The following is a 19,296-nucleotide window of genomic DNA, read 5'->3' as shown; positions in this document are numbered from 1 at the left end:
GGTGCCAATTGTTTTTCTCTTTGCGACTTTAATTACATTCCCCGTTGTCTTTTTTCAACCCAATCTAACTATTTAACTATGTAATGTCTTCAAAATATGTACTAAGTACTGATTCTGATTGCACCATTCTTTTATTATAAAAATCAAAGTTAAAAAGAAATTGTAGGCCGAACAGAACAGTGAAAACTCCATAAGGCATTGTGTAGAATGAGGGAGATAATTAGGAGGGGCTGTGGTCAATACACCTCCATTTCTCCCTGATAATGGCAATAACCTGTCAATATGTACAGTTCTTCATCCAACATGACCAGACATTGCCATGCTTGTTATTATTCCCTCTGTTCAAATACATTAGTATCTCAAGCAAGAATGTGTGTTTTACTGTTATAACCCATTTCTTCAAAGTGGGAGGGACAGAGTTATTTATGAACAATCTGCTTTCTGGCTATAAAGAGGCTTTTACTTAATCTTATATGTAACTATGTAACTATGACCTTGATAAACTTGCCAAAATCCCTTATGGGGCAAAATGCCAGTGTGAGGAACTATTATATTGTATAGAAAATATGCAGCACAGTAACAATGACATAAAATGTAATTACAAGAAACTTTCCAATGTACATTCATTAAAAACATTTTAATGGTTTTAAGTTATTTGTAAATTTTATTGCTATTGTATGTATGTATTTGTTCATTATATATAGCTCTACTTGTATACACGATGCTGTGCAATAAAGCAATGTAATAATAATACAGAGAGGGATCAATACAATAACACAATACAATTAAATACAAAAATCAAGTGATTAGAAACTGTATTACAAATAAAAGATCATTCTTGACAAAGAATCTGTGAAATATTGATATTTGAATGTCTCTCAGGCTTCTGACTTTTCTTTTAGGAAAGTTATGCTGAAAAAATAAAACAGATGTGACTGACCTCAGTTAGTTAGTAATTACAGAGAGAATGTGAATTGAGTTATATTATTTTATGGCAGAAGTAGTAGCCTGCATCTGCATTGAACGTATGGAAGTTGGACCAAAAATTGTCATAACTTATATCATGAACTGAAAAGATCAGAATCACCAAGAACTTGCTGGCTACTCTCCTAACCCAGTAGTTAAGGCAGCCAACAGCACTGGTTTAAATCCCAGCAGAGCAATACACCATAACAATAAATAATAGACGCACTGAACAAAGCAAAATGCATAATAAATGCTGCAGATGTTTTCATCAAATTAAAATTACATATCTATTGCTTTCATAAATCTTTCTTGCAGAGTTTCTAGCAGAGTTTCTTAAGCAAATCCACCAGTTTTACCAGGGCAACAGTACATTATATTCTACTTTCATTACTTAAATACACTATAATGTTTTGGTGTTACTGTTCCTTTAAGAAGAATTTTATAAAGCGTTCTAATAGCAATTTGAAAGCTTGTCTAAAACTTTTATGGCACACAGGGTAAAGGATTGGGTTAATTGCAGAATTAGTATATATAAACCAAAGAGTAACTTCTATATAGAAATAATCAGCACAGTACCCTCGGCAGGCAGCACGGATACTTGCAAGGAATGAATAAGGAGTCCAGCATAGAAAGAAAACAGAAACCAAAATTGCAAGAGATTTTGCAGCCTTCTTATCCTGAGAAAGTTTATCACTACTAATGTGCACGTTACATCCTTCAGAGTTCTGGGGAGAGGTTGAAGTGATCCTAATTTCTGCACATGGGATGGATATACTTTGCCCTTTCTCATTTGTCTGTGGTGATGAAAAAACAGTATTGTCTGTTATGCTAAATGGCAAAGAACTAGGTATGGAACTATTTAGTCTCTTAGAACTGCGTTTTATAATTTCTAGGTAGATTCTTAAATTAAAAAATGAAATACTGAGAAGTGGGAGCATGAAATCCAAAGTAGATGCACCAAGAGTAAAAAACCATATTTCAAGAAATGCAGCATAACATTTGTCCCCTTGAAGGTGGCTGGTGCCAGTAATAATGTCCCACAGAAGAACTGCTGGTCCATAGACAAGAAATGCAAGTATCCAAACTAGGCTCATATTAAATGCTGTCCTTCTGTGTCTATTTTGTAGAGAGCGATGTACAACCTGCAATTGAGAAACGAGTAAGCTTATTGTAAATGAGACAATCAGGATTATATAAGGCAACTTTGCTCGGTAGAAACAGCAAGGAGTTTACAATTTTTTTTTAAGAAAAAATTAGTAGTTAATTAGATAGCATTCTGAAAAGAAAAAGAATGAGGTTCCTTGTCAGTGGCATTCTCAGATGATAGAGATTGCTAGACTTCAGGAACTTATGTGCCAGAGGACACAGGGTTGTTTCATCTTTATGAATAAGGGCTACTTGCGCCATGTACAAAAAATAATGGGGAGATGGGCCACGGTTGTAATCATGTAATCAGGATTAGTTTCAACAGATTTCAACAATTGCCCAGGATATACTATTTGCACTTTCAGGAAAGCTGATGTTATTGTTATTGTTTATGGTAATCAATATTAATTGGTATTTACTGGCTCAATCATACTGGCTAGTTGAATCAGTTCCTAACAAATACCATAAAGCTCTTTTCTACTCTCCCATTGACTTTCACTGCCATCATTTAGTTCAAATGTCAAAAACTTTATACAAAATTTGCAGCCAATGTAACAGCTGCACTGGTCAACCTGAGAGTGGCATTAGCCAAACAGTACAGAAACCTCCATAGATAGTCGTGCCTGCTGCATTCTGCCTTTCATTCTTCAGCCTGAACTGTCCAGTTTTAAGAAATGTGGCTGATTTCAGCAAACAGGCTGAAGTATAGCAACTTCTAACAAACACAACTGCAGGTCAGCCTAGTGAACCTTTGGAAAAATAAAAGTAGCATCTCCAGTTTCAGTTCAGTGATACTGACTCCAGAAATTAACCCTTTTTTACAGCTATCATGACATTGTCTTTGTATGCTATTGATAGTTTAGCCATAAAAGTATTTGCCCAATGCTATTACATTACCCATCTAATCATCCATGTTCCTCTATGAGGGGGCTGCCATATTTGTGCAGCTGGAGTCCATCAGCATTGAAAGCTCTAACTGACAGGTTGAGAAGGGACAGTCAGATTGGGAAAATAGTCAGTAAGTGTCAGTATCACAGTGGAGCTTTGTAAAATTGTGTACAGTTCTACTGTGCACAGTAAAATGCATTTCCCCTTGATATTTATTTAATAAAATATTGGGGCTAGCTAAGAGCTATAATTTTGCGACACATGAAGACCCAAAGACTTTTGTATATGGTCAGGTTGGTTTTAGAGAATAAGCATCCAAATCAAAATAGTGACCATTTCAGCTTGGGGAGAATTGCTTAAATGTGATAAAATGCATGGCCCCAGCATCAAACTGGCAACCGAAGATATTCTGAATGTTGCAGTATCCTTTCATTCATTTGGAAAGTTGTACACAAATTCTAATATTCAAGGAGCTATTATACAGTATAAGAACTGACAATTTTAAATGTTGACAAGGCATTTTACTAGTCATAGGTCTATGGCAAATGCCCTCTCTCCTGTGATCAATTCAGAGTAAGTTAAGTAAATAAGAGAGTACTTACTGCTTCATTGACAGAGAGAAATCTGTCATAACTGATAAGAACGACACTGTAGGCAGAAGCAGTTGTTATTGTGAAGTCAATTGTTATCCACAGTTTGCAGAGAAACTTTCCAAGTATCCATTTCCCGGTGAACTTGTACGGTATATACATGGAGATGGAGGCGGCTCCTGGTGAAAAGTAGTCAAATTACTGAAGTGGCCAAATTAAAAAAGAAAGAGGAAAAAAACGATGTTGCATAAGCATTTTTAAAACTGTCAATACTGAAATGCCAAAAACTATTATTTAGTCTAAATAATAAAAACCCAAATACTTGTAAAACAGACAAATACATTTAATATAAGCAACAAACTAAAAAAACTTACCTACTAAAAAATCACAAATGGAAAGATTTAGGAGAAAGAAGTTACTGCGAGTTCGGAGTCTCCTGTCCACAATGAAAGCCAATATCACAACACTGTTCCCTAAAACTATGAGCACAACCATTATAGACAGAAAAATAATTAGCATGATAGTTATTCCCTCTGACTGATTATATACTACAGCATATTCATAAGCTGCAGATACATTGCCTCCCCTCTGTTCATATAATGTGAGCGTTTTCATGCTTATGGTGTATACGCTAAATAAAATCAATTAAGACTTGCTGGGTGATAGCCTTTTTTGAAATCTTTAGCATTAGTTACTAGGCTTGTACTAATCTCTGAGGAAACTAACGGCAAATGTGATATTTCTCGCTCGTTTATTAATATATAGTCAGGCCTTTTAAAACATTGTAAAGGAGTCTTGAGCTGGCTCTGCATATTTATTTGCTATTTTGTCTCACAGGAAAACCTCTTATTTTTCACTTATACAAATATGTACAAAAATACACACAAACTCTCAGGGCAATAATTAAAATCTTAACTGTACTGGTTTTCCCACTGTGAGTTGCTTACATTAATTTGGTTTCCCCAATGTCTAGGACAGAATCATTTTACAATTTCCAATGCATTTTAATGAAATAGCAACTTTAGTCATTTACCTGCATAGTAATACACATATTTAAAGGCTTTGCCAATTATCTTAAAATGTGGTTGGGCAATACATTTGTAGAATAGTTGCCAGAAGCATTTTATTTTCTACTTTGTTAAGCAGAAAAGGCTCCAAATACTATACAGCTATGGGGCCTGTTATCCAGAATGCTCGGGACCTGGTGTTTTCCAGATAATGTATCTTTCCATAACTTGGATCTTTATTAGGGATGTCGCGGACTGTTCGCCGGCGAACTTGTTCGCGCGAACATCGGCTGTTCGCGTCCGCCGCAAGTTCGCGAACGTCGCGCGACGTTCGCCAATAGGTGTTCGCGTCAAAATCGTTCGACCATTCGACCATTCGATCGCTAAAATCGAAGGATTTTCGTTCGAATCGAACGATCTAAGCCATTGGATTGAATGAAATCATTCGATCGAATGGCTTCGATCGTTCGTTTCGAACGAAAATCGTTCGATCGAACGATTAAAATCCTTCGATCGTTCGAATCGAACGATTTTCGGATGTTCGAAGTTCGCGAACTGTTCGCGAACTGTCCGCATTTTTTGCCGGTGTTCGCGAACGCCGTTCGCGAACACATTATCGGCGGTTCGCTACATTGCTAATCTTTATACCTTAAGTCTACTAGGCAATCTTGTAAACATTAAATAAACCCAATAGGCTGGTTTTGCCTCCAATAAGGATTAATTATATCTTAAATATAGGTAAAGGGGAATCGCTGTATTTCCTGACAAAGCAAAGGAAAAAAGGGAACAAAAACAGATATGCGTAATATGGTGCAGTATTTTCTGCTATTTTTTGTATAAATGCACCTTTAACTGTGCGTGATTAAACGTATATAAAAGTGCAAACGATGTGTGACAAAATTAAAACACTTCGATTGTGCGACTGTGTGTCTATTTTATATATATATATACACCACTGTTATTTTATATATTAGTGTGAATAATAATATAAGTGACTAGAAAAAATTTTTTACCAGTGAAAAAATAAAAATAAAATAAAATATAAAAAAATAAAAATAAAAATAAAAAATAAAAATAAAACAAACACCAAAAAAATTTTTTTAGATACTAATGTGTAAAAATATCCTTGTCTCACAAACACCTCTTATAGTTAATAATTAACAAATTAGTTCTAAAGACACCAAATGGTAGCAAGCATAGAGAGTTTTGGTTTAATTGCTTAATTAGTTTCTTTTAAATGAAATCTTCACCCAGTGCTGATCTGGTGGTATATTATACTCACAGACGTGAGTAAATCTGCGCTTTTGAGAGAACAAGCCGTGTCCTTCCAATAATCATCCGGCAACCTTCTAGCTGGGCAGAAAATAGAGCGGCATGTGCAGTATCGTTTAAAAAAAGCTGTTTAATAAAAAATATAAAATACACTCACAAACGCCTCGTTTTAAAATCGCATATAAAATCTGTGAAGTCCGCTTTTCAAATGAAATCGTAGCGTCCTTTACTTTGCTCTGCGCATCTCAGTCTTGCGCTGCAGCTCCAAACGATCTGTCTCCGCTCGACGCATTTCGCCAATAGGCTTCTTCCAAGAGCGATTTCTTCTTCCCATAATGCTCTCCACTTTAAGCCCAGCTAGATTCAAAACTATCCAAACTTTATCCGCACAAATGAACATAACCCATCGTAAAGGCATATCTGCACCTATAGCTAACTATTCCACAGTATTTAAAACCTCTGTTGCAACATTTACATTAACACAGTTATTACAGCGCAGCAGCAACATTGTATTCGCTATCAGTAGAACATCCGTATATAAAAAGAAAAAGGAAACCTCTTGTACGTTGTTACAGTATCATATTCCTCGAGATCACATTCTTTCAATTAGTAACATATTATTTTTACTCTAGGAATGCTCTCAAATTGAAATCTATATTTAAACCTCCTGGAGAGAGGGTCCCCAATTTATGAATCCACCAGCTTTCCTTTCTTAGTGTTTTATTTGTTAGATCTCCACCTCTCCAATCCTTTTCAATTTTCTCTATCCCCCACCATTTCAGGCCTGTTACCTTTTTATTGTGCTTTTCAAGGAAATGTTTTGATACTATATGTTTTACATTCCCTTTTTGTATGTTATTCACATGTTCTCTTATTCTTTCCTTAAGGTTTCTATTTGTTTTACCCACATACTGGAGGCCACACGGACACTCCAATATGTATATTACATTCGGGGTGTCACATTTTATTAAATTATTTATTTCAAAATTTTCTCCTGTTTTCTGGCTTTTAAAAGTTTTTGTTTTTATACTGTGTCTACATGCCTTACAAAGGCTACATGGAAAAAACCCTTTCAGTTGCTCTTTCTTTTTTTCTTTACCCTTTTTCCCATTATTCCCAGTATGTACTAATTTTTGTTTCAAATCTGGAGCTTTCTGGAAAATAATTCTTGGCTTTTTAGGTAGAAGGGGTTCTAAATCTTTATCCAAAGCTAACACATTCCAATGTTTTTCTATAATTCTTTTAACATTATTGGCTTGTGAATTATATTGTGTTACAAAGCACATGTTAAACCTCTCTTTCTCTACATTTTCTAGTATAGTTGTCTCTTCTTTTTTATACTTAAGCATCTGTTTTCTATCTTTATCCCTTATTGTCTCATATGCTTTTTGTATTTCCCTTTCTTGATACCCTCTATCTTTAAATCTTTTTTTGAGGATTTCGGATTGTATGTCATATTCTTCCAGAGTACTACAGTTCTTTCTAATCCTTCTAAATTGTCCTTGTGGAATATTTCTTATCCACTGTGGATTATGATTGCTTGAGGCCAGCACATAATTATTTGTATCTACTTCTTTAAAGTAGGTACGTGTGCATATTTTACCATTCTCTATATAAATTTGTAAATCAAATTATTATATCTTAGTTTGGATCAAGTAAAAGGTACTGTTTTACTATTACAGAGAAAAAGGAAATCATTTTTTAAATTTTGGATTATTTGGATAAAATTCAGTCTATGGGAGATGTCCTTACCATAGTTTGGAGCTTTCTAGATAATAGGTTTTGGATAACGGATCCCATACCTGCAGTAGTTTTGTGATTGCCAGTGTGATACTTTCCATGACCACAAACCAGAAAAAACTTTGGTCAGTTGCTCAGTCCTATCTCTCAGACTAAATTATTATTTTCCCCTTATTGTTTTATCAAATGATTGAAATAACTAGATACATACATACATTTAGGGGCCGATTCACAAAGGGTTGAATATCGAGGGTTAATTAACCCTCGATATTCGACTGGGAATTAAAATCCTTCGACTTCGAATATCGAAGTCGAAGGATTTTAGCGCAAATAGTGCGATCGTACGATCGAAGGATTATTCCTTCGATCGAACGATAAAATCCTTCTAATCGAACGATAAAATCCTTTGAATCGAACGATAAAATCCTTCGAATCGAACGATTTTAATCCAACTATCGAAGGAATATCCTTCGATCAAAAAAAGTTAGCCAAGTCTATGGGGAACTTCCGCATAGGCTAACATTGAGTTCGGTAGCTTTTAGATGGTGAACTAGGGGGTCGAAGTTTTTTCTTAAAGAGACAGTACTTCGACTATCGAATGGTCGAACGATTTTTAGTTCGAATCCTTCGATTCGAAGTTATAGTCGTAGTCGAAGGTCGTAGTAGCCCATTCGATGGTCGAAGTAGCCCAAAAAACACTTCGAAATTCGATGTTTTTTTACTTCAAATCCTTCACTCAAAGTTAGTGAATCGGCCCCTAACTGTATATGTTCTCAGTGAATAATTTAGCACTGTCTCTGAAATAACCAAATTACTCTTCACTATACCCATGCAAGCAGACTCTCTACATGCAGTCTAAAGGGGTTAATTATCATAAGTCGGAGTGAAAAATAGATCGAATTGATTGAGTTTTCGAGCAAAACCCACTTCACTTCATGAAGGCTACAAACATCTTCAAATAGTTCAAGGCACCTCTGCCATTGACTTCTAAATGACCTCGACAGGTTTTAGATGGTGTATTTTCAGATTCAAGCTATTTCCAGCTTCGGGGTATAATAAATCTCAAAACATTCTAGTTTTTTTTAAGACTTGAATTTTTCAAGTTTTATTTTAACTGAAAATTTGAGTTTTGACTGAAAAAATACCATTGAAAACACATTTTTCATGGGAAAAAAACAACTCGACCTTTAGTAAGAGTCATTTTAATTTTTTTGGACAATCCAAATGCACTATAAATCTGGGTTCTGTTTGCCTAGATTATTTATTTGAGTTAATTGTCTTAACTGTCACTGACTATGATACAAAATTGATACAAAAGGGTTGATTGAATTATGGATTCAATTGGGGAATTAGAACTAGAAATATTTACAGCAGATTGAACCATTTTGCCATTTGACAACACTTTTGTGACTATTGAAAAACACAAACCACACCACTATCCTTTTGTTTACTATACCGTTTTTATCCTTGTGATTCCAGCAGAGGTCTGACTTCCGTCAGTGTTGGGTAATTCACAATGTAAAAGAAGATAGAAAAGTACCCCCACTTGACCAGTTAAACTAAAGCAGTCACAATATATTCTTCACTCGCCTATTCGATAACAGTTAGGTTATACACATTCAAGTAAAAACCACTAATTTGTACGTTGGGTTAAGTATTCACTAGGTAATTAAATTATAAATAAAATATAAGTGTGCTGGAAAGAGCTCAAACACCGGTACATAGCTAGACTTGGCCTCACGAACCCACAGGGAAGATGAGGTCGTTGTGCAATGAGACCAGCTAATGCTGCTAACCAATCATACAAGTACCGCGCAGACACTGCCTACTCCTTGCACGCAACTTGGAACTATGAGCAAGAGGGCGCGGCATCGAGAGCCTCTACTGCGCATGTGCCAGAAAACGCTGCTGGATCCAATTGCTGCCTGCCAATTAAAAATGGATATTGAGACGCATTTGGCCCGTGGGTCGGGTTAGAGTGGTTGGTTATTAAGGGATTATATCAGAACATATTTCAAATAACAATATTATTCAAATTGAATTGCCTTCACCGGGGCAGCGCCAAGGCACGTGGTCACCCAAACCCCTATTGTCAAACTACATCTCCCATTTCCCAATCTATGCCAAGAAGGCACATACAACCAGTCCAGGTTGGATACCAAACATCACAGCTTTATTAGCACAGTAGAAACAGTCAAAACTGTAATTTACAAACTAATGAACAATACAATAATCTAAACGATCAATACCACTGGAGTGAACCGGCCACCTGCCTAAAAGCAAGGGTAGCAATCCGAACCATGACCTCCCAGTTCCTATACCATCTGGATAAGATGTAGCTGTAGTTCTTTATCCCATGCTGTTGTATAATTAGGTAGAGCCTTATTTCTATTCTTGTAATTGTCTTATTCATTTCTTACAAAAAAACTTGGTAGCTGGATTGGGAGGGTTTGGAACAAATATAATATTTTGGGTAGCACGGTAATTTTCATAATATTGATTTTTTTCTGACCAAGTGTAAAATGTATTTTCAGATTTTTGTAATAATTGGGCAATATCAGAAATAAGTGGTTTATAGATATACTAATATAATGTTTTATAAATACGTTGTAGATGATTTTTTAATACTTATTAATCGACAGGACCTCTGACTTGTCCCAGTTTATTTTATAATTGGACACTTTACTGAATTGTTCCAAAGTTCTTGGTACATGAGATAATGTATTTTTTGGGTTTGGAGTTTCAACAGTAAGTAGTCTGCAAAGGCAGCACATTTGTATTCTTTATCTTGTATTTTCAAACCCTCTATATCTCTTATTCCTTTAGCAAATGCTCCACATATAGGAGTAATATGGGGGAGAGAGGGCAGCCCTTTCTTGTATTATTTGTATTATTTTTTTTATAAAAATTAAGATTTATCTTTGCCAAGGGTTGGGTTTTGGTATATAACACCATCATTTTATTCATAAATCGCTTTCCTATCCCCGAGGCTTTGAGTGCTTCTAAAAAATGTTCAGACTACCCTATAAAAAGCCAGCTCTGTGAGGGCTTATTTTCTTATTTTTATTTCTTGTCCACAGTGTCCAGTTCAGGGCTGCGAGTGGGGGGGGGAGTGGTGGGGGGCCTAATGAGAGAGTGAGATTGATGAAAGGGGGAGAGTAACAACATGTAACTTAGTGCGCATCTGTCTGCCATGTAATTATTCAGCTGGTGATGCTTGGGCTGTTGCATGGTGAGTTGCTCTGTAGTTATGTAAGAACTCTGTAAACATTTTCCAAAATTTCCCAGTTAGATTTGCTGTTTGTAGGAATTCTTTAAGACTTTGAATCTATCAATTTCCCCATTTACTTGTGGGTAATACAATGAAGAAATGTCCTACTTTTTTTGCATTTGCAGCACTGTAGTTTTGTAGGACATGTAGTATAATTTGCAGTGTGCTTTGTTGAACCACACCGTAAGCAGTATTTTTTTATTTGTATTTGCTATTGTGTATTTTTAAATATTTTTAATTTTATAGCGCTACTTGTGTATACAATGCTGTAGGTTAAAATAATACAATAGAACAGACAGGGATCAGTATAAGCATGCTATAAATTAGTACAAAACTGCATTTGCAATCAAGATTAAGTGGCATTTGTTAAGAGACAGGGGGAAGGAAGCCCCTGCTCCATAGAGCTTAAAACCTCAGAAAGCATTATCTGTGTGTCCCTTGGTCTTCCTTGCACTGTTAACTTTAACAATTGAAACAACAGCAGAAGTCTACTAATTAACAGACCTGTCAAGAAGTATGCAAGGCACTGAGGGAAATGAAAGGGGTTGACTTAATTCTTAGTATGCTGTAGAGAGTGATACCATGAGACAATTTGCAGTTGGCTTTCATGTTTTATTATTTTGCTTTATTTAGCTTTTTGTTTAGCATCTCTCCAGTGTGCAATTTCCAAAATCTGGTTGCTAGGGTCCAAATTACCCTAGCAACCATACATTGATTTGAATGAGATACTGGAATATGAATAGTAGAGGGAGCTACTTCGAACCCTTACGCCAGGCGAAGTTACACTCTGGCGAATGGATGTAACTATGCTAATTCGCTAAGTTGCGGATTTTCGTGAACGTTACCTCTTGCTCCAGACTTTACTTCGCCACCTCAGACCAGGCGAAGTGCAATAGAGTAGATAGGGATGGTCCAAAGAAAGTTAAAAAAATTTCTGTTCCAAAAAAACGCTGGCGTCTTTTACTTTTTATAGGGTGATAGGCTGAAAAAGATCGTACATTTTTTTGGGGGTACCCTCCTTCCCCCCTGCATTTCCTAACATATGGCACCTAAACTATACATTGGGCACATGTGTAGGGCAAAATAACACCTCTAGTTTATTTTATGAAGGTTTTCCAGGCTTGTGTAGTGTAATGTATATACTGCTACATATAAGTCCATTGTACTTTAACTTGGCACTGTATGCAAATTAGGCATCAATAGCGTAACTTCGAACCGCTGATCGTAACATCGCTAGCGCAACTTCGGATCTTCGTGAATTTGTGCATCCCTGGTGAGTCTATGCCTGGCGAAGTGTGGGTAGTGTGGCGAAGCCAACGCTGACACAACTTCGGAGGTAAGTAAATTTGCCCCCTGGGAGTGCAGAAAGGGACACAATGCTCACAATGGAGAGGTGAGCAAAGCCTTTTTACATGTAGTGACAATGATAAGGGTAAACAATTGTGGATTTGAGTTTATGACATATTTTTTTTCAGTTACCAGTATTAGAACAAGTTCTGTTGATAAACAAATTCCCTAACATAAACAAATACTCTAGATCCCTGTTTACAGTACGCTGTATCAGTGGGTCATCAGTTTACTAATTGTTAGAGATTTTGCTTCAAACAATCTAACTATTTAAAGGAGAAGGAAAGGCTTTGTACACTTGGGGGTGCCACCAAGTCATTGTATTGACCTTCCTGAAACCCCGGGCCGATGCTCCTAACAGCACTGGTATAACCCCAGGCCAGTGCCGTTTTCTGCTGATAGGAGCACCGGCCCGAGGTTTCCCTCCTATCCCCCCCATTCCCAATTCCACCTTTATTCTCCCTCCCATTCCCTCCTGTACCCTTAAATAAGACACAGCTGTCATTAAGTTTTTGATATCTCTCTTCAGTTTATTGAACTTTAAGCATGAATATAAAGTCTATATTTCTGTCTGTATTTATACAAATAAATACACACAAAAAAGGAACATACATATACGTTTACAAATTACCTTAAAAACATTGAAGATTGTTAAAGAAGGTATATTTTAAAGCTGCTATTACTAACATTTTTTTTAATCAGGCAAAGTTTTTTCTTTTGTTTGCTTCCCCTTTGCTTCCCCTTTAAGTCAATCAGTAAAGAATAGTACAATAATATTCAGTAACCAGGATGTTATTATTAAACAGTGAGACAAGGACATCAGAAAGTGTCTGTAGAAATCTGGAAATTAAATTTGACATTTTCTAGAATGACCATTTTAGCAATACAAATGACAAACATTTCATTGGTATTTCATATGCCAGAAAATACAAATTAAAAATCAATCTTGACAAATCTGCAAATGAGTAAAATTGTTATATTTGCATGTTTTTGGGCTTTTAATATTCTTTTTACTTTATTTTTGTAATAATTATGCTGTAAAAATAAAATAGCTATGGCTTATCTCAATTAGTTAGTGAGTACAGAGAGAATGGCAGTCAGGATTTAACATTTCATGGTAGTAGTAGTAGCCTGTATCTACATGGTTTTCATGGACGTTGCTACTGATAGTTGATAATATCTCAGACTTTTTTTAAAAATTACGCTTTGGGGATTATTTACTAAAATCTGAATTTTTTTGATTATTAATAAAAAAAATCTGACCAAATTAGTATCCATGATTTAACTTTATTTATCATTAAAACAACATTAAAAAATCGGATAGTCAAAAAACATGACTTTTTTTAATTGTCACACGAAAACCATGACTTTTTCGGATTGTCACGTAAAAAAAATCCAAATTTTTCAGATTTGACGCCCGAAAAGTTAGAATTTTTTTGTGAAATTATTTTTAAAGCCCGAAATTTTCTGGATTTTCTGGATTGTAACATACCCAGTGCAGACAATAATATCTTCAAACTGCATCAATGGTAATGCCATTGACTTCTACAGGACTTCAACAGGTTGAAGATGGAGTATTTCTGGATTCTGACATTTTACAAACTTGGGGTTTAAAAAAAATAAAAAGTTCGGAATTTATAATTAAAAAACGAAACATTTTTTAGTTTTTATCATTTGGACTTTAATAAATAACCCCCTTAATAAATTAATATCACACAGTTGGACCCGTTGTAAAGTTAGTACCTGTCCTGCTGTATCTGATGTTTTATGTGAAACATTGGTTAAATTGGAAGGATGATAAATAAAAGAAAACTGAAAAAATATTTGAAATCCTGAACTATGATGTCTGCACACAGGTTCAGTATACTAGGTAACAACCAGAGCATATTACTGAAAATACCCATGAACACATGAGCAGGCACCCTGAGGACTTCACCAAGAGGGACACTGTGAAAGTTTGAAGAGCATTAATACAATGCTCTTTTTAATTATTTTTGTTACTTATTTAGTCAAACATTAAACAGTGGTACAAATACAAAAAATATTATAAATGTTGAACTATATTTGGTCTATATAATAATAAATTCTGCAGGCTTTTCCTTAAATTAAAATACTATATGAAGATTGGCTAGAAGAAAAATTCTGAAAAGGGACTTCTCCAAGATGAAAAATCCAAAACTGTTAAATCAAGATGAATTTCATTAATCGTTCTAGTAGCAACTTGATAGCCATTCAAAAGCTTTTGTGACACATTGGGTACAGTATAGGGTTAATTACTGAATTAGCGTAAACAAACCAAACTGCAATTTCAAGATAGAAATATTCAACACAATACCCTTTGCAAACAGCACGGATACACACAAGGATTGAATAAGGAGTCCAGCACCCAATGAAAACAGAAACCAAAATTGCAAGAGATTTTGCAGCCTTCTTGTCCTGGGAAAGTTTATTACTATTCTTGTGTCCATCTGATCTTTCAGGGGTCTGGGCAGAGTCTGAAGTGATCTTAAGATCCATGCATGGAACTGAGTTATTGTCCCCCTTTTCATTTGTTTGTGGTGATGAAAATACGGTATTGTTTGCTAATGTAAATGGTGCTATAGCTTTTACTTTTGAAAATCTAGATGTGGAATGATTGTGTCTCTTTCTGCTGTGTTTTATAATTTCTAGGTAGATTCTTAAATTAAAAAATGAAAGACTGAGAAGTGGTAAGATGAAATCTAGTGTAGATGCACCAAGAATAAAATACCATGTTTCAATAAACCCAGCCTGACAGCTGTCCTCAGGAAAGTTATTAGTACCAGTAATGATCTCCCACAGAAGAGCTGCTGGTCCATAGACAAGGAATGAAAGTATCCAGACAAGGGTCATATCAAGTGCTGTCTGACTGTGTCTTTTCTGTAGAGAGCGATGTAAGACCTGCAGTTGGATAATGATTTTCATATTTTAGTCAATCAAAAATATTTGGGGCATTATGCAAATTGCCCTGCAAAAGAAACAGCAAATGCATTAATATTTACTGGGGCCCACCAGGTAACTGAGTCATGGGCCCACCACCCAGCCACCTGCCAAAGCCACGCCCCTTTAGTTATTTAGCTTTTAAAAAAATTAAAGATGGCGGTGTGTTTCACAGTGGAATGCATAGCAGGGGAGCAGTGGTGGCTGGGGCATCTAGGTTGCGAACAGTGGACCACAGGAATTTTTTTCTAGTGACCTAGTGGGCCAGTCCAACCCTGATTGTTCACCAAATAAAACTTTTTTTAAATGTCATAAGTAAGGTTATAAATCAGGGACAATCTCTAAATGACAGGGTATCTGTTTTTAACATGTAAATTTCTTTGTAGCACTGAAAAGAGATGTCACGTGTGACAGTCCAAGCTCCCCCTAGAGCTGACTATTTCGAGGGAGAGACATAAACACTATTCCACTTCTCTCTCTGACCGCAATCAGTTGCATTTCCAGGTTCATTATACAAAAGGAACCCAACATATGTAGTCTATTGGACAGCCAGTGGTGACATGAAGAAGAGTTATTTTGTCAATCCTTCAACTAAGGAGCATGTCGCATATAATGTTGAAACTGTATATTATATGGATTGACTTTACTCTAGCTCTAATTGAGATTAAGGGGCAGATTTATCAAGGGTCGAAGTGAATTTGAGGGAATTTTCAAAGTAAAAAAATTCGAACCATCGAATAGGATACTACAACTTTGACTTCGAATTTGTTTCGAAGTAAAAAATAGTTTGAATAGTCGTCCATTCGATAATCGAAGTACTGTCTCTTTTAAAAACTTTGACTTCAATACTTTGCCAAATTAAACCTGCCAAAGTGATATGTTAGCCTATGGGGAACCATTTTCTAAGTCTTTACACATCGAAGTAAAATCGTTCGATCGTATGCTAAAATCGTTCGAATCCTTTCGAACTATTTAATTGTTCGATCGAACGTCAAGTATTCGGTGAAAAATACTTCGACTTCGATATTCGAATTCAAAGTATTTTAATTCGATGGTCGAATTTCGAAGTATTTTCCACTTTGAAATTCGACCCTTGATAAATCTGCCCCTCAGTGTTAAAGTTTAATTTAGCTTAAAGGAATAGTTCAGTGTGAAAATAAAAACTGGGTAAATAGATAGGCTGTGCAAAATAAAAAATGTTTCTAATATAGTTAGTTAGCCAAAAATGTAATATATAAAGGCTGGAGTGAACAGATGTCTAATAAAACAGCCAGAATCCAACTTCCTGCTTTTCAGCTCTATAACTCTGAGTTAGTCAGTGACTTGAAGGGGGGCCACATGGTACATTTCTGTTCAGTGAGTTTGTAATTGATCCTCAGCATTCAGCTCAGATTCAAAAGCAACAGATATGACCCTTGTGGCCCCCCCTCAAGTCTCTGATTGGTTACTGCCTCGTAGCCAGGGTAACCAGTCAGTGTGAACCAAGGGAGCTGAAAAGCAGGAAGTAGTGTCTGACTGACATGTTATACATCAAATCACTCCAGTCTTTATACATTACATTTTTGGCTAACTAACTATATTAGAAACCTTTTTTATATTGCACAGTCTATCTATTTACCCAGTTTTTATTTTTACACTGAACAATTCCTTTAATTGAGTTTATCTTGCCTCCCAAAGCAGACGAGCATCTCCATCTTTCCTCTTTCCATCCATGGTGAAGGACTTTCATAGGGCGCCTCAGACATGGTACAGGGTACCCAGTGTGCATCAAGTACCGAAGCCAGTGCACTGTGTGTAGACTAATCCCCGGACAAAGTAAGGCCGTGTTAAAGGAACGAGGAAAGTAAGTTATGGGTAAATAGGGGTAATTTTTGTGGTCTAGGACTGCTGGCTTTGGGAAGTGGCAAAATATAAAAGTAGTTCAAAGAAGCCAACTTCATTCTGGGCTTTAATTCCCACTTTAATACTGTAAGGTATTTCCTATGACAATAAGAACTACCGTATGTATTGCTTTACTGCAAGTTCATTTAATAATTTGAAGGCCATACAGTTTAATATTTCATAGATATTGATACTGATTCATGCAAATGAATACTTAAGAACTTGCAGAGAAAAAAACAGACGTCAATACCTTTTTATACAAATTGTAAAAAAAAATACAGTATATACTAAACTGAGGAAAGTGTTTTTATGCTACAATCAATGTATTATATATGTAATACATGTGATTTGTGGTTTTAAGTATTCTATTAGCACTGCACCCTTTATACAGTTAAACACATGCCATTAAACATAGCTACTTAGGCCCCTGTACTCCCATCTCTGAGCAGTAGGTATTGGTGCAGAATTACTGCACCTTTGTAAATTTATAAATATGCTCACTTTGAAAAACCAATTTTCTCTTGTTATTAATTGGGACTACGAGCTATAATAATGTGATACTTGGAGACCATAATACAGGAAAAGGGTAAATGAAAGGGTTCAGTAACATCGGCAAGTGCAGCGGTCAACTTGCGCTTTTCTCCACAGTGAGTTGCACTTACAACCACTTTCATTAAAGTTACTTGTATCAAAATGTGCTCCTCACACTTCCCTATAGTTGTTCTCAATACCAGTCAGTGCTTCCTGCCTTTGTTTCCAAATTGAGAGATACTGCGCCTATTGACAAATGGGAACGATGGAGATATCTCCATATCTGTACCAGGCAATAGCTCCAGGGTTCCCACAGCACCCTGCATCAATGTGTTGCGCCAAAAGAATCAGGCAAACACGTCACTTGCACAGCAAACCCTGTAAAATAATCCAGACAGACCTCGAAAATATTCGGCACAACTGTACTTTGGAGAATTTGGTGCATTTATGGGGGAAAATGCTGCATTGTGTGAAAAGACTGTCTATTACACTCAAAAATTGCAATTTGCTCAGTAAGTGAATGCACCCTGAAATATGCAAACAACTTAAAATGACTCCCTTTTCACCTTGGGGACAGCAACTTAAAGGCAACATAGTGTGTGACTGATAACCAAATAATTCAGTACAAAAATACCTGCAGGTTTGATTCATTTTAAAATAAATGAATCAAAAAATAATAAAAAATAAATCAGCAAGTATACAGAATAATAGCTGATAATTTATCATTTCTGGCCACAAGCCAATGACAAATTATCTTTGCCTTAATCTTAAACAGCCCTAATCACCATTTCTGAGTAAAAAAGAAAGTAAATATGAAAAAAACTTACTGCTTTGTTGACAGAAAGAAATCTGTCATAACTGATAAGAACAACACTGTAGGCAGAAGCAGTTGTTGTTGAGTAGCCAATTGTTACCCACAGTTTGCAGAGAAACTTTCCCAGCATCCATTTTCCATTGAATGTGTATGGTATAGACAGGGAGATGGAGATGGCTCCTAGTGAAATTCAAATGACCAAAGTGACACATTAAAAATAAAAAAATTAAGCTGTATATATTTTTACTGAAAGATGTAATTGACTCCAAAAACTACTAAATGTAAAATCTCAAATACTAGCAATGTAGACCATGACATTAAACACAGGCAACACAAGGAAAACTTACCTACTAGAAAATCACAAATGGACAGATTTAGGAGAAAGAAGTTACTGCGAGTTCGGAGTCTCCTGTCCACAATAAAAGCCAATATCACAACACTGTTACCTAAAACTATGAGCACAACGATTAAAGACAGAAGCACAGTTAGCAAGATATTTTTCCCCTCTGACGGCTTTTTTACCACAGCATATTCATTAGTTGCAGATGCATTACCCCCTACCTGTTCATAAGATTTGAGAGTTTTCATACTTTATATTAAATAAATTGTTAATGGTTATCTAAAGCTTTAAGCATTTGTTATTGTTGCCTACTAATCTCTGAACATGCTGATTGCAAACTTTACCAGTAACTTGTAATATATATAGCCAACGATTATAATGAGGCTGGAGTTGGCTCTGTGTATTTATTTGCTATTTTGTCTCACAGGAAAACATCTTAATACTCAGTACAGATAACTAAAAAGTACACACAAAAGCCTCAGGTCAATAATTAAAAAGTTAACTACATTGTTTTTCCCAATGCAAGTGGCTTACACTAATTCACT

At 35.8% G+C, this 19,296-nt stretch overlaps 2 protein-coding genes across 2 annotated transcripts; both read right to left on the bottom strand.

Annotated features, from left to right (window-relative positions):
• Window positions 1–489: 489 nt before the first annotated feature.
• Window positions 490–9,481, bottom strand: hrh4.f5.L (histamine receptor H4 gene f5 L homeolog). The gene is made up of 5 exons (XM_041565645.1): window positions 9,421–9,481; window positions 5,880–5,921; window positions 3,965–4,069; window positions 3,603–3,769; window positions 490–2,108 (listed from the first exon to the last, which is right to left on the bottom strand). Exons 1-5 carry the CDS (start codon window positions 9,479–9,481, stop codon window positions 1,383–1,385), a joined length of 1,101 nt encoding a protein of 366 aa, XP_041421579.1. The 3' UTR covers window positions 490–1,382.
• A 4,978-nt stretch (window positions 9,482–14,459) lies between these two features.
• hrh4.f4.L (histamine receptor H4 gene f4 L homeolog) lies at window positions 14,460–18,999 on the bottom strand. The gene is made up of 3 exons (XM_018266898.2): window positions 18,759–18,999; window positions 18,425–18,591; window positions 14,460–15,146 (listed from the first exon to the last, which is right to left on the bottom strand). The coding sequence occupies exons 1-3, from the start codon at window positions 18,997–18,999 to the stop codon at window positions 14,460–14,462; spliced, it is 1,095 nt and encodes a 364-aa protein (XP_018122387.2).
• Between the last annotated feature and the right edge of the window lie 297 nt (window positions 19,000–19,296).

This window comes from Xenopus laevis, chromosome 6L (assembly GCF_017654675.1).
Source record: "Xenopus laevis strain J_2021 chromosome 6L, Xenopus_laevis_v10.1, whole genome shotgun sequence".
Classification (NCBI taxonomy): Eukaryota; Metazoa; Chordata; class Amphibia; order Anura; family Pipidae; genus Xenopus; species Xenopus laevis.
The sequence above is the reverse complement of the archived record's forward strand: the minus strand, read 5'-3'. Positions and strand labels throughout refer to the sequence as shown.